A 16236-nucleotide genomic window follows, 5' to 3' on the forward strand; every position below is an offset into this window, starting at 1 on the left:
TAATTTTTTAAAAAGTGGAAAAAAAAGTTTCAGTGGAAATTCAGAATAGCACAGATTAGAAGGAAAGGTCTAGATCATGTTCTGAAAAGTTAGTCAATTAACCAATCATATAGGTCTAACTGGTCCAAGCCTACTGTGCACGAATTTGCCACGCTGAGTTAGGATTTAGCTTGACAGCTACTAATGATAACAACATCAGGGTCTTAGGACCTTTGGAAGCTGAGAACTTGGAAGCTACTGACCAAGGTGGCTGGAAAAGCTGAGTGTGCTCTCTCAACATGTCTTACAGGCTCCCAATATCAGGCTGTCAAATTTCCCAGCAGCAGGAGGGACGCTAGAAACTAAACAAAGAACAATCCTCAGTTCTGGTCTTGTCTGACCTAAATATTAACAGTTCACACTTTCATTTTAATTAATTGCATTAAATTTGCAGTTAAAATAATTTCATTTCTTAAAAAAAAAGGACACAAAAGAAGATTTCTTTAAGACTTAATGGAGGAAAATTACTTTGTCTTATTATATTAGAAACCAAGGATGGGTCCTGGCCTGAAACACAGTGGGGATGCAATGACTTCCCTGAATGAATAAGGAAATAACAGAGGCAATTATCTATTTCCTATAAAAAAATATGACAAATTCAAAGGAGAAAATTATCAATCATTCAAACTGGGCAAATAATAGAAAAAAAAAAAAACCCATAACCCACCAAACCTCTAAAAACACTTCATCTTTAAAATGTCTATCAAACAGATTAAATGGCATCTTCCTCCAAAAATAAGTTGTCTTTGAACAAGAATATATTACTGTTGTTGGCTTCAAGTTAACAATGTGCCATCAAGTTGACTATGACTCATAGCAACCCTTAAAATGACAGCTCTGAGCCTTGCCCTATCCTGAGCCAGCTTCCCCATCTCTGACACATCTGACCCCATTGCCACAGTCACTGTGTCAATCCATCTCATCCAAGATCTTTCTCTCCTCTACTGATCTTTGACCATTCCAAGCATGATGTCCTTCTCTAAGGACTAGAAGTCCCTCATGACAACATGCTCAAATCATGTCAGATTGATCTTCAAAACCCTTGCCTCCAAGGAGCAATCTCATTTCCCCATCTCCAGGACAGACTTGTTTGTTCTCTTGGTAGTCCATGGTATGTTCAATACTCTTCTCCAGAACCATGACTCAAAGGCATAGATTGTTCTATCATCCTTATTCATTGTTCAATTCTCAGATGCATAGAAAGCAACTGAGAAGACCATGACCAACACTTTGTAGTTTCTAGACTGACATTGTTGCTCTTTAGGCCTTGAGAGAGATCTTTTGGACAGCAGATTTTCCCAAAGCAACTCATTGTTTGATTTCCTGGCTGCTGATGCTAAGAGTGTTGACTGTGTGGATCTGAGCAAGATGAAACTGTTTATAGCTTCCACCTTTTCTCTATTGGTAGTTTCATGATACTACCAATTGGCCCAGTGGTGAGGTTTTCTTGATGTTGAGATGCAATCCACATTAAAGACTGCAGTCCTAGACCTTCTGCAGCAAACACTTCAATTTTGGTGAGCAAGGTTGTGCCATCTACATAACACAGGTTTTTTCATAAGTTTTCCACCAATCTGAATGTCATATTCTTCTTCATAAAGTCCAGCCTCCAGAATGATCTGTTTCACATACATTTTTAGAATATACTAAAATGTCTTGTAAGGCATGTAGTTAAAAGCCACTAGTTGTGCTACAGAAGATGGGCATTCTTCTCTCTTTTATTTATTGCCTCTGAAAACCTGCTAAAGGGTCAGCTGTGTTGATTCCAATTCAATGGCACACAACAACACAGTGTTTTGTAGTATGCCACTGTGTCAGAATGAACTCACACCTGACTCTCCAATGGATTTTTCCAAAGGTTGTAAACTGCAAGGCAACAGACTGTCCATCTTTCTCTGGAGGTTTGCTGGTAGAGTAGAACTACCTGTCTTCAGATTGGCAGCACAACTCCTTACCACTAAGCCACCAGAGCTCCCTAAAAACATTTAGAAAATGACGTTGTCAAGTAGTATTACTATAATCACTATCAGGAAGCATGCATGGGAGAAGAGGGCGTTAATTTCAAAGATGATGTCTGTCTATACTTTAGCTGAAATACTAAGACAAACACCTGCTAAATCCTTCCCCTGAAGCACCCACTAATCCTTGAAGAAAAGCATTTCATTTTTCAAAGAACTAGAACAGCCTAGGATGTCTACCGTAGAGATGACAATGTCAAAGGAGAAAATGGAGAAAAACTTAGCCCACTGCTTTAAAATATGAAATTAATACCTTCTGTGGTAATAAGATGGTCAAAAACCTTAGTCTCCCTGGACTTTTCACATCTCTGCAAGTGGGTGCCTTGTAGAGCACTGGTAAATGAGACACCAACCGTTTCTTTTTATCCTGATACAAAAGTTTATAACCTCAAGGTTTGGTTGCAAAAGTCAAAGAGGAAGTTCCCAGGCAGGAGTTCTGCAAAGAGTTGTCGGTAAGAGGGGTGGGGTATGTTAGGAGAGGTTAGAATTGGGGGGAATGGGGGAGGGGAAGGCCAGGGGATTTCTGAGTATGGGACAATAGAGAAAACAGTAGTTTCTTTGTCATCACCACTGCATGTCCAACTAATGAAATTTATTGGTAATTGTTAATTAGTGCCAAAAACACAAATGGCAGAATAGCCTAAAGTTGAATGACTCAAAAATAAAACTGGTATACTTTTATGCTGTTTGCTAGATTAAAATAAGATTATTTCATAAAAAAATTCAAAACAGTGAGGCACAAGAAACCAATGTAGCATGTAATTAATAGACATTCAAAAGGTAGCATTTTTTTATTTTATTATTTTATTCCCATGCCCAATGCTATACCTTTGATAATAAATGTACATTAAAAAAAGAAAAGAAGAAAAGGTTTTAATGGCTTTTTCGTAGCAATGTCCTTGAAGATTCAAACCCACCAGTGGCTCTGGGAAAAAGATGGACAGCTTTTTCCCATTACCATTTACAGCCTCAGAAACTAGATGAAGAGTCATTATGAGTCAGAACAGACTTGTTGATAGTATTACAAAAATGTCCTATATACTTGTTATTTATTCTTTCATGCAAGAAATAGATGCTTGATAAACATTTGACTATTATGGTATAAGCAAAATTATCTTGCTCAAAACACTGATACACTCTGGAATTTTCTACTCCCACTGTTTCAGTCATTACTCTTATGTCCTTTCTAGTTCTAAGTGAAGCTTCTCATCAATGGGAAAAATAAAAAGACAAAGAAAAGTCAAAATGGCCTTCCGGTCCACCAAAATACAGACCAATCTCCGGGTCTCTTCAGTACAGACAACAGCTTGGGCACAATTTAAACAAGGAAAAGAAATGTCTGTCCAGTGGCATTTTTACTTTAGCCTCCCTGGCTTCCCACTTGCTCTCAGAGATCCTGGGTTCTTTGAAATCACAGGCTAAATCAAAGGTAATTTCAAAGGTAAATTAAAAAAATTTAAAACACCTTGCTAATGCAGGTTTTTTGAAAAGATTTTTGCTTCAGTAGACAGACGTTAACTGTAATTTCTTTATAGCACAGCAAATAAAGCTTATTATCAAGGGACCAAACTTTTCAATCACAATAGAAAATTTTTGAGGAGCTAGAAAATTCCACCCAGTACAATGACAAATGAGGAGATTAATATTAAAAAAACAAATGAGCAAATGTCTTCAGTTTCTGGATCACAAAGTCTCACGGGACCTATTTCTCTAGTTTTCTAATCTATAAATCATGTCTGTCCGAAATGGATTAAGAACAAGTGGCAACAACTGTTGTTGTTGTTGATGTTGTTGTTGTTAGGTACCATCCAGAAGAATACAAATCACAGTGACCCTATGAACAGTTGACCTGAATCCTGCCCTATCCTGTGCCATCCTCATCACCTCTGAAACACGAGAGCCCACTGCTAAAGTTGCCTTATCTATCCATGTTGTTGGGCATCTTTCTTTCCTTCACTGAACCTCTATCTATCCAAGCATGATGTCCCTTTCCAAAGAAGAGTCTCATCTAGCTACAAGTTAACACTAGGAACTCAACTGTCCTGTCTCCAACTTCTCAAGCAATCACCAAGGTGATGCCAATCACTCTCCTTTAGGAAGGCTGGGAATGTGACTCACATTCAAGGGAGGTAAACAAACCATTTATCTGTCAGTCTGTTGTACTGTGGTAGGTAGCTCATGTCTTGTTGTGACACCAGAAGCTATGCCATCAGGGAGGGCAGCCGTGATAGATGGGTTTCCACAGAGCTTCCAGATTAAGACAAGTGGGGTGAAGGAGCTGGTGATCTAATTCTAAAAATAAGTGACCACTGGAAACCTTATGAATAGCAGCAGAACAGTGTCTGATACAGTGCTAAAGAGTCCTTCAGGTTGGAAGGCATTTAAAATATGGCTTGTAAAGAGCTGCCTCCTCAAAGGAGTAACTGTTACTAAGTGCTATCAAGTCAAATATATTTTGAATGGGGACATAATGCCTCGGAATACCTTAAAGATGCAGGTGGAATAAAGCTTTTGAGATCTTCATTTGCTGATGTGGCACAACTCAAAATGAAAACAGCTGCAAAGTTCCATTAGTAATCAGAATATGGGATGTATGAAGTATGGATCTATGAAATCAAAAGTTGTCAAAAATTAAGATGGAACTTTGCTGAGATTCTGATTGAAGTTCCACTGGAACTGACACAGTATGAGTACTGCACTAACTTGCTCTGTCAACTGATACTCAAGTCACAATGAAAAAACACAAAGATGGAGAAATTTGATGCTTGAGGATGGATATCTTGGATTTTAGCAATCCAGATGGGGAAAATATTGGAGTTGTCAACAATTTACTTTTACTAAATCTACAGTCAATGCCCATGGAAGTAGCAGCCAAAGAATCAATATATTGCAATAAATCTATTGCAAAAGACCTCTTTTAAAGTGTTAAAGAACAAAGATGCTATTTTGAAGACTGAAGTACATCTGACACAAGTGATGGTATATTTAATTGTCTTGTATGAAGGCTAAATCCAGACCAAGAATAAGAAAGTCTGAAAAACTGGTGTGGGCAAAAAATATTTGAATATGCCATGGAATGCTAGAAAAACAAATACATCTGTTTGGGAGGAAGCAGTGCCAGAATGCTCCTCAGAAGCAAATACAGTATACCTGAGTTATCATGTTATCAGGAGGGACTGGCTCCTGAAGCAGAGCATCATGGTAGATAAAGCAGAGGGCCAGTGAAACAGAGGAATGCCCTCAAGGAAGTAGACTAACACAGTGACCACCACAATGGCTTCAAACACAGTGATGACATGCAGGGGAAACGGTTTGTTGTTAAGTGCTGTCTAGTCAAGTATGTCTCAAAAGTGACCTTATGAACAACTGATTTGAACCTTGTCATCTCCTGTGCCATTCTTATCATCCCTGACACATTGGAGTCCACTGCCACAGATACTCTATCAATCCATCTCATTGACAATCTTCCTCTCCTTCACTGACCCGCTGCCTTTCCAAGCATGACATCACTTTCCAAGAAACAGCCTCTCCTAACAACATGTCCAAAATATGTGAGATGACACTCTACCATCTTTGCCTCCAAGGAGCACTCCGGTTGTACTTCCTCCAAGACATATCTGTTTGACCTTTTGGCAGGCCATGGTATATTCATCACTCTTTTCTAACACCACAATTCAACTGCACCAATCATTCTCCTGCCATTTTTACTTGTGGTTCAGCTCTCAGATGCATAGCAAGTGATTGGAAAGACTGTGGCTTGAATCAGGCACACCTATGTCTTTAACAGTACTGTTCTTTAGGATATCAGAGAGGTCCCTGAATGCACATTTCTCAGTGCCATATGTCTCCCAATCTCCTGACTGCTGATAGGTACTAAGGGTGTTGATTATGGATACAAGCAACATGAAAGCATTGACAATTTCAATCTTTTCTTCAGCTATTAACATGTTGCCTATAGACCCCCCATGATGAGGATTTTTGTTTTCTTATTAGAACATTCTTTAGAGACTCTTTTATTAAGATAAATAGGACAAAGATAGCAAGTTATTCTAATATGAGGGGAAATCATCAACAATAACCTCAGACAGTAGTCTATAAATCCAAGAGTTCAAGACCACTGCTTTAATTTCTAAAATTCTGAGTACTCCTTTAGGTAGTGAAAGGTCATGACTCGGATGCGTACACAATTTCAAATTAAAAGCTTATCGGATTAGTTCTGGAGTTCCTGCCATCTGTCCCTGTGTGATCAGAGCTTTTATGGGGATCATTAAAGACACACCTAGGCAAAATTTGCTGCTGTCTACACTGGAAAGTCTGGAGACTGTAGCTAAGTGTATTTTCCCACTATTCAAAGTCATGAGACAGGTACTGGTCAAGATGAACTCAAATGCTATCTGGGTCTATGTAAAAAACTAAAATGGATTTAAGACCAGTCTTCCACAGGCCAAACGCTTTTTAGATCTTAAGCTCAAATCCGTGGTGTAGGAAGGGCAGTATTTCATCAAATTGTACACAGGGTAAACATGAGTGAGAAACAAGTCAAAGGCACCTAGCAACACAAAATAACAAACTGCTTCTTATTCTGCTTCCACTCACTAGCACCACTGTCTGGCCAATTGTTCCACCTTTCCTACTCCTCTCAGGAACCTTCTACAATAATAGCAGACAACTCTCTCTTTCCAGTAGAAAGAGTCCTCACTTGCTTTTTATGACATAGTAGCATTGTCCCAGGGTTTGTGTTATTGTTGCTGTTCAGTGTCATCAAGTTGAATGACTCACAGCGACCCTATGAACAACTCCCCTTAATCCTGCCCTGTCCTGTGCCGTTCTCACCATCTCTGATGCACTTGACCCATCGCTGCAGTTACTGTTATCTGTCCACCTTGATGGATTGTTGATCTCAAAGGAGTCTTCCTTCCTTTCTTTCACTGACTCTCCATCCTTCCAAGCATGATATTCTTTTCTACAGGGTTTGCAAAATTGTAAATCTTCAAATAAGTCAACAGCATCTCTTTCTGCTGCAGAGCGGTTAGTGAGTTAGAAGTACAAACCTTTCAGTCATCAACCCAGTGCTTAATACTCCGGGCTCCTTAGAAACAGTCTTTAGCAAAAAAGAATTAAATAAAAGCTGCTTTCTACCTGGCTTTCCTGCTTCTTCACTTTTCCACAGGGTTACTTTCGTTTTGTCTTTCTAATTCTTTTTTTTTTTTTTTTAATGATTTACTGTTCTACATTTTCCTCCCTTGGTCAGCTTAAAGCTGTCCTGGGGTTTCCTATTCCACCGACAGTACAGACCACAGTTCTCTCTTTGCCCATGTAAAGTCCTAAAGGATCCAATCTCCCTCTCCTCCATATGTTGTGTTTGTTGTTATGTGCCATCAAGTAATAGTGACCCTATGTCAACAACAGCTCTGAATCATTCCCTATCCTGAGCCAATTTCATCGTCTCCGACAGACCTAACTCCACATCTCCAGTCACTGAGTCAGTTCATCTCACCCTGGGTCTTCCTCTCCAGTGCTGTTCCCTCCACCCTTCCAAGCATGATGTTCTTCTTCAAGGACTGATCCCTCCTGGCCACATGTCCAAAGTGTGTGAGAAGGAACTTCAAAATCTTTGCCTCCAGAGAGCAGCTTGGTTTCAATTTCTTGAGGACTGACCGATTTGTTCTCCTGGCTGTCCACAGTATGTTCAACACTCATCTCCAGCCCCACAACTCAAAGACATGGATTCTTCTTCTATCAACATTTTCCAACTCTCTGGCACATAGCAGGTAATTGTGAAGACCATGGCCTATATCAGACACACCTTAGTCTCCAGATTGACATTGTTGCTTTTCAGTACTCTAGAGAGGTCCTTGACAGAAGACTTTCCCAATGCAATTTGTTATTTTATTTCCTGACTGGAGGTGCCAAGAGTGTTGATTGTGGAACCAAGCAAGCTGAAGTTGTTACAATCTCAATCTCTTCTCTATCTATCCTGAAACTGCCAATTTGCCTAGTTGTGAGAATCTTTGTTTTCTTGATGTTAAGTTTCAGTCTGTAATGAAGACTACAGTCCTTGACCTCCTGCAGCATACTGTCATGTCCTCCTCAGTTTCAGCAAGCAATGTTGTGCCGTCTTCATAACATAGGTTATTGAGGATTCTTCCTCTAATTCTGATGTGACATTCTTCCTCATAAAGTCTAGCCTCCCGAATAATCTGTTCTGCCTATAGATTGAAAAGGTATGGAGATAGGATGTATCCTTGACACATAGCTTTCCTGATCCTGAATCATGCAGTGTTTCCTTGCTCTGTTCTGACTGTTGCTTCCTGGTCTAAGCATAGGTTTTACATGAGCACAATTGAGTGTTCTGAGATTCTCTTGCTTCTCAAGGTTAGCCACAATTTGTTGTGATCCACACAGTCAAATGCTTCTGCATAGTTACATAAACACAGAAAGACATTCCTCTGGTACTTTCTGCTTTTGGCCAAGACCCATTTAACATTGGCTATTATGTCCCTAGTGTCACAGCCTCTTCTAAACCTACCTTGCACTTCTGGCAGTTCTCTGTTGAAGTTAAGGAGCTCCTCCATATACTCCAGTCAAATCATATCTCTTGACAATCTCTCATTGTCTGTGCTCCTTTCTTCCCATCACATTATCGAACCAGCCAGGCATGCTCCTGCCCCAGGGCTTTTGCATTTTTTTCTTTTGTCTGTAGGACTCTGCCTCTGGATTCTTCCTTATTCTCTGTTTTAAAGTCACACTATGAGACCAGCTAGCCCTGACCACCCAAATAAAACCAACACTTAAACCCTGACCATGCTTTTATCCAGAGCTTTCTCAGAACCAGACATAATAAATGTTTGCCATCTGTCTCCCCTTATAATACAATCTACAAGGGCTGTATCAGAATCCAGAAGAGTTCACAGTACATCAACAACTTGCATCATGCAGAGGACACAACCTTCCTTGCTGAAACTGATGATGGCTTGAAGTATTTGCTGCAGAGGGTCAAGGACTAGTCTGCAATATGGATTGAAGCTCAATATCAAGAAAAAGAAGATTCTCACCACTAGGCCAATTGGCAGCAACATGATAGATGAAGAAGAGATTGAGACTGTTAACAATTTCTGCTTGCTTGGCTCCACAATCAACACTCCTAGCATCAGCAGTCAGGCAATCAAAAGAAAAACTGCATTAGGAATATTCTGCTGTCAGGGACCTCTCCAGATTGCTAAAGAACAGCGATGTCAGTCTAGAGACTAAGGTGTGCCTGATCCAGGCCATGGTCTTTGCAATTACTTGATTTGCATCAGAGAGCTGGACAATGACTAAAGAGGACAGAAGAAGAACTGATGCCCTTGAGTTGTGGTGTTGGAGAAGAGTATTGAACATACCATGGGCTGTCAAGAGAACTAACAGGTCTGTCCTGGAGAGGGTGAAGCTAAGCTGCTCTTTTGAGGCAAGGATTTTGAAGATCCATCTCATACTTCAGGTACATGGCCAGGAGAGACCAGTCCTTATAGAAGGATATCATGCTGGGAAGGGTGGAGGGACAGCACAGAAGAGGACCTCAGATGAGATGAACTGACACAGTACGTTGGGTAATGAGGGTAGGTGTGTCAGAGACAGTGAGATTGTCGCAGGACAGAGCAGAGGTCAGAGCTATTATGCACAGGATCGGTATGAGTCATGGTTTATTCCATGGCACATAACAACTACAACAATCTGAATATTTGCACAATGAATATTTAAATGGATAAATCTAGTTTTTCTTCCCTCCCAAAGAAAAAGTCCCATTCCTAACCATGCTCTCTGAATGTTTCAACATTCATGTTCCTACTTCTGATCTCATGGGTGTTGGATAATAAATCTAAAGCATACTTTCAGGTAGTTCTACAAATATTTGAACATCACTATAAGAGGTAATGCTATTTTATAATCACTGCCCCAGTCCAGAATAAACCAAAGGTTAAACCGAACCTAACACACTGCTGTCAAGTGGATTCTGGACCTGAGTAACAACATACAACTGAAGAGACATGCCCCATAGGGTTTCATAGACAATTATCTTTTTGGTGATAACTGCCACATCTTTCTACCAAGGACCACCTTGTTGACTTGAACTACCAACCTTCAGGTTAGCAATTGAGCACTTATCCAATGTACCATCAGAGCTCCTATCTAAGTGTTACTGTTGTTGTTGTGTGCCGAAGGGTCAGACCCGACTCATAGCTGATGTGCTGATGCTCCAAGAGGTTTTCAGAGGCAATAAATCACAATGAAGGAAACTGCCCATCCTTCTTCAGCAGAGCAGCAGATGGATTCAAACCACTGGCCTTCAGGATTGCAGTGCAGCTTCTTACCACAAGGCCTCCAGAGTTCCGTAACTAAGGGTTGTTGTTTGTTGTTGTTATGTGCCATCAAGTCGCTTGCAACTCATAGCGACCCTATGTACAAGAGCCCTAAACACCGTTCTATCCTGTGCCAACCTTGCCATCTCAAACACACTCAATCCCACCACTCCACTCACAGAATTGATCCATCTCATCGAGGGTCTTCCTCTCCTGCACCGTCCCTCCACTCTTCCAAACATGATGACCCTCTCCAAGGCCAAGTCCTTCCTTGCAACATGCCCAAAGTATGTCAGACAAAGCTTCAGAATCCTTGATTCCAAGGAGCATTCTGATTCACCCTCTCCAGGACAAACCTGTTTGTTCTCCTAGCAGTCCATGGTATATTCAACACTCTTCTCCAGTAACACATTTCAAAGGCATCAATTATCTTTCTAGCATCCCTATTCACTATCCAACTCTCCGATGAATAGCACATAATTGCAAAGACTAGCCTGGATCAGGTGCACCTTAGTCTCAAGCTTGACATCATTGCTCTTCAGTATTCTTGAGAGGTCCCTCACAGCTGACTTTCCCAATGCAATTCATCTCCTGATTTCCTGGCTGCTGTTACCATTGACTGTGGAACCAAGTAAACTAAAACTGTTAACTATCTCAATCTCTTCACCATCCATACTGATGCTGCCAATTGGCCCCGTGGTGAGAATCTTTGTTTTCTTTATATTGAACTTCAATCCATATTGAAGACTGCAGTCCTTGACCTTCTGCATCAAGTGCTTCAGGTCCTCCTCAGTTTCAGCAAGCAGGGTTGTATCATCCGCATAACGCAGGTTGTTGATGGTTTTTCCACCAATCCTGATGCCACTTTCCTCCTCGTACAGTGCAGTGTCTCGGATGATCTCTTCTGCATACAGATTGAAAAGGTATAGAGACAAAATGCATCCCTGACAGACCCCCTTCTTGATTTTGAATCAAATCCCCTCCCCCCCCAAAAAACCACACACACCAAAAACGCTTCAACAAGCTTATTGATAATGATTCCTTTTATCATCCATAAAAATATAGAACTAAGGGAATCGACAAGTAACATGAACAAGTCATCATGATGATCTTAAAATATGTACCCAAATTACTTGAATACCTCACAAGAAGTGGAATTTTCTTCTCCTTCCCTAAGTGGCCTAGTGGTTAACCCAAAAGCAGGAAGTTCAAATCTACCCCTGCTCTGCAGGAGAAGATGGGTACTCTCCACCTGCCCGATTTGCAGATTCAGAAAACCCACAGAGGATCAGCTATCAGTTGGTTCTGACTTGACAAGGACTTAACAATGGCACTTGCTGTATTTAGCTAGAGGAATAGAGCGAAGATTGGCAATACATCTTGGTCCTTCTGGCTTAGTCCTTTAAGTATCTGGGCTTAGTGACTTGTTTCTGGCAGGAAGAACAGTGAGGTTACCACATGTAACTTCTAGCCTAGGATATCAAAGACACTTATGGCTTCCTCCTTGCTTCTTCTGAGGACACTAACTGGCATGTTTTGTGAACACTCAAAGGTCCATGTGGCAAGGAACATTCCTCTTCCTTCTTTACCCACTATTCCTGAGGTCTCTGACCAATAGTCAAGTGCTAGCAATCATATACTTGATCCTTCTTAGAAAGGAGTTCTCCAGACCTGGGCAAGACTTCTGGATCCTAGTGAGATCTTTTTCATTTTAAATATCAAGTATCGGGATAGTTAGCAGTGAAAAACAGATAACTAATACTGTGATGATGCAAATCCTGTAGCAGAGGGTGGTATCCTCTGATGATAGCAAGTTTCAATTTGTCTTTCTTCTTCCCTATTTTGGCCATTCTGATCATCAGGATGCATTTTTGCAGGAAGATAAACTATAATTAGCTCAAGGTTTAAGGAAGTGGTAAGTGGTACAGCATAACCTCTGACAGAAACAGTAAGGAGAGGTAGCAAGATAACCTTAGTGGCTGATCCTGGGTAGATGTGGCTGCACCATAACTTAATACACTGAAGGGAAGCAGTTTGATGGTGTGGGCTCAGAATGTCTGAGTTTATATACAGCCTCTGCTGAGACTACATGATCCTGGGCACGCTGCTTAACTGAGTGTTGACTCTGTGTCCTCATCTATAAAATAGAAACAGTAGTGTCACCTTATAGATGAGAATCAAATTGTGTAACACAAGTGCTTGAATCCATGTAAGCACTAACCAATAAGCACTAAATATGTTCGCTATTATTAGTACTATGCAGCCAATTAAAAAGAACAAGGTAATTCTGTGCTTCCTGATTTGGAATGATGCTTATCACATGTGTTATGTGAAAATGTTCCGAACAGCATGCTTAGTAGACAGCTGGGTGGCAGGAGGGGGACACCACATGAAATAAGGTTTTAAGTCCATTCAAAGAGGTTTGGGAAAGTTTACACCATCCAACATTGATCGGTAACTAGTCCTAGAGTGGGAGGGTGCTTACACTTTTATTTATACCAGTTGCTTAAACTAAAGAGCCCTGGTGGGTTAAGTGTTGAGAGGCTAACTGCGAAGCTGGCAGTTTGAACCCATTAGGCACATGGAGAAAGATGAAAGTCTACTCCTCCTGTTAAGACTTAAGTCCTAGAAACCTAATGGACAGTCACCATGACTGGAAATCAACTTGACAGCTGCAGGTTTTGCTTAAATTAACAAATACACAGTTTTTTATAAATAACTGAAACAATTTAAGCAGTCTACAGTGTGATTAAAGCATTCTGCAGTGTACTAGACTTCAAATGAGACATTTCTCACATTCTGGCCAGAGTAAGTCGTTAACCCAAAGGCATGAACCCCTCTGCCTATTGATGGAGTCATCAGTGGCTGCTTGGGAGAAGGATAGGCAGTCTCCTCCCCTTAGGATTTACGGTTTTGGAAAACTAATGGAAGGAAGGGTGCCACCGGTTGAGATTGACTCCACAGAAATTTTCGGCTTTTGAGATTTGATCTAGAAAATGGTAAGCTTCTTAGGGACCAGGAAATTGAGCTCTAGAGAGACTGAGGTAGGATTACCTCTCCCAACAGGTTTTATTGCAGATTCCCTCCTAATCTTCACAACCTTTGGCACATCACAGGCTTCCCATAAGCACCCAGCGCGTTGGGGGTGGGGGGAAGGGGGTTCCCCTTTCTTTCTCAGTTATCTGTCTCCCTTTACTGTGTGCAAAAAGAACTTTCATTTCCAGTGATTATATCTCCAGCTTCATCTCGCTTAAAAATATTTCACCACTTACTTGCTGTCTTCTTGACCCTGAGAAACCCATGTGATACAACAGGCCATTAAACAATCTGGCTTTTGGCAGGTAAGATGTCAACTGGTTTTAACTGCAGAAAGGAGAATGCCTACAAGATGCTTTTTGTCTTGCAAAGGGTCTAAATGGGCTGTTTAAACCATGTTTTTTATTTCAGTTAACATCCAGTGCTTTGTGTGTTTTGGCAGACACCTTTTCCTTCTTTAAGTCTTTCCTCACCCAGGTCTCTAGTTTGGCTTTGTTTGGTTTTATTTCGTAAGTCAATGCTTATTTTGTACCTCCTTCTCTCCAACGTTTGTTCTTTTCTTCAGTTTGTCTTCTATTTATTATATGTTAATTTTTACTGCTTTAGCATCCACCATGCTCATCTGTTTCCTTGCTATCTTTCAGGCTCCTAATTTTCACTTATATATGCTTTCTCTATCAGCCTGTAAAGAACCATTAAACAATGAGAGACTAAATAACGATGGAAGAAGTAGGAATACCAGGCGCAGTCTCCGGAGCGGTCCCCGCACCGGAACCTGAGCGTCGGGAGCCTTGCACGCTTGCACGCCCTGGGGTATCCGGGCCACCAGAACAGGGTCAGCATCAATGCGCCCAGGCGTCAGGAGAGCTGATAGGTTCCCGAGAGGACCAATCAGAGAGCGAGACCGTGCACGGACGGATCGGGGAGGGCTAGGTTCACAGAGCAAACGAGTTTAGTAAAAAGGCAGGTGCCCCAGTCATCAGGGTTTTGTGTACACATTTGTACTCACATAGCCACTCTTAACCCCGAAATCGGAACTTCAGGGCCCTATCCTGCGAGCTTCCCTGTTTCATAAAACTGAAATAATAGGTAGCAGGCGGCAAGGGGGGGGGGATGTCTTATTTTAGCCATTCATAAGACGGCCATTGATAGTCAATGGAGAAATAAGTGGCCACGGAACAGAGGAGCACGTTAAATCCCTCCCTCCCACACTCCTTTTCCTGCTCTACTCCAGGTCGTCGATTGAACGCTGTCAGGTCTTGAAATTGCAAATCATTTAAACTCTGGCTTAATCGCCAAAGCTGATTACCCATAAAGATGCAGCATTAAACATTTGGAATAAGTTCCTTCTTGCCCAAGGATCACAGGAAATAGTATTGGCATGTTAACGAGCAAGCAGAGTTTCACTACCTGCTAAGAAAGCAGCAAAAGAATTCGTAGCCTGGATGTCAGGGGGGGAAAGACCTTCCGAAATACACAGCGGTGCACGCGAACGCTGCCACCCCCAGGGCCCGGACACCCGCCCCATATTCGCAAAGACAGCTATTCCAAGACTCTACCCTTCAAACTCTGCACGGGGGGCGCAGAGGTCGGGGGGGTGCAGACACCAGATTTCTCTGCTGTGTTTCAAACTTCAGCAAAAGCTGTCCTACCCACTTTGCTCCAATATTCACACAGCGCCTGGAGCCCCAGGCCCCTCCAATCTCAGCTTTCCCACGGTCCCGCGGCTGCCCACCCCTCCACCACCCACTCCCGGGCTGGAGTCGCTGCGTCCTAGGGGTTGGGGGGAGGGGAAGTGGGGCGAAGAAGGAAATGGCTTGTCAAAGTTAAAAAGGACCCCGCTGAGGCCTGGATGCCAGCAGCCACCCAACAGCCCCGGGGCCGAAAAGCCGGGAGAGGGAAACAGTGCGGGGAAGGGCCTGAAGGAGGGCAGGGGCGACAATGGTGTCGCGGCACTCACTCTGCGTAGCCAGTGGCCCAGGGCAGCCTCCGGGTCTCCTTGAGGATGAGGATGGGGCGGGCGATGTGGTCAGCGCTGCACTCCACTTCGTCCTGAGACAGCCCCAGGAACTCAGGTCGCCCGTAGGGGAAGCGCAGGGGCAGGTCCGAGCCTCCGCAGCCGCCGCCACCGTGCTCGGAGCCTGAGCTGCCAGCCATGATGCCGCCCATGAAATTGGCCACGGCAGATTTCACTCGAGTGAGCATATTACTCCGGCGCCCGGCAGCGGCTGTGCGAGCAGGAGGCGGCGGGGGCCGGGCGCGGCGCCGCGCGGAGCATGCAGGCAGCGGCGGGCGCGGGCGCACAGGCAGCCGGGCCGCCGGGCCAAGCGGCGCGCGCCTCCTGGGCTCAGTGCTGCAGGGGGCCGAGCCCCGACCTCCCGCGCTCCGCGCCGCCGCCTCCCTCCGCTACACTTCCGCAACCCAGAGTCATGGAGCGGACTGGCCGGTCCGGGCGACGCTGGGCGCTCCGGGTGCGGCCGGGCGGCCGCAGGTCCCTTCCCCACCCCCTGCGCCGGGATCCTGCGTGCCGCGGAACTGAGCCCACCGGCCGAGCCCGCGGAGCCGGCGGGGCTGCTGCCACGGCTACCGCCGCCGCGGAGTCATGTGATAATCAGGCTGCAAGGGCTCGGCTGCCGCTGGCTCTCGGCCCCTCCCCTGCCGGCCCGAGCGAGGCTCGCTCCCGGACCTCGACCTCCTGGGGGAGGGGGAGCCGGCCCGGTAGGTACCTGGCGGAGGAGATGGGGGCGCTGTGAGCCCTAGGCCGGACAGGTAAGGGCGGTTTTGTTAGGTAGTGGAGTTGGTTC

The 16236-nt window shown here is 43.5% G+C and overlaps 1 protein-coding gene across 1 annotated transcript in view; it reads right to left on the bottom strand.

Moving 5' to 3' along the window:
• PPM1H (protein phosphatase, Mg2+/Mn2+ dependent, 1H) overlaps nt 1-15637 on the bottom strand; it is a 440657-nt gene extending 425020 nt beyond the window's left edge. Inside the window, exon 1 of the mRNA XM_006886046.1 lies at nt 15393-15637. Within this exon, the coding sequence (XP_006886108.1) occupies nt 15393-15637 (245 nt within the window). The remainder of the gene's footprint in view (nt 1-15392) is intronic.
• Between the last annotated feature and the right edge of the window lie 599 nt (nt 15638-16236).

Source organism: Elephantulus edwardii, unplaced genomic scaffold, assembly GCF_000299155.1.
Source record: "Elephantulus edwardii isolate Elephantulus edwardi_28Jun2011 unplaced genomic scaffold, EleEdw1.0 scaffold00047, whole genome shotgun sequence".
Lineage (NCBI taxonomy): Eukaryota > Metazoa > Chordata > Mammalia > Macroscelidea > Macroscelididae > Elephantulus > Elephantulus edwardii.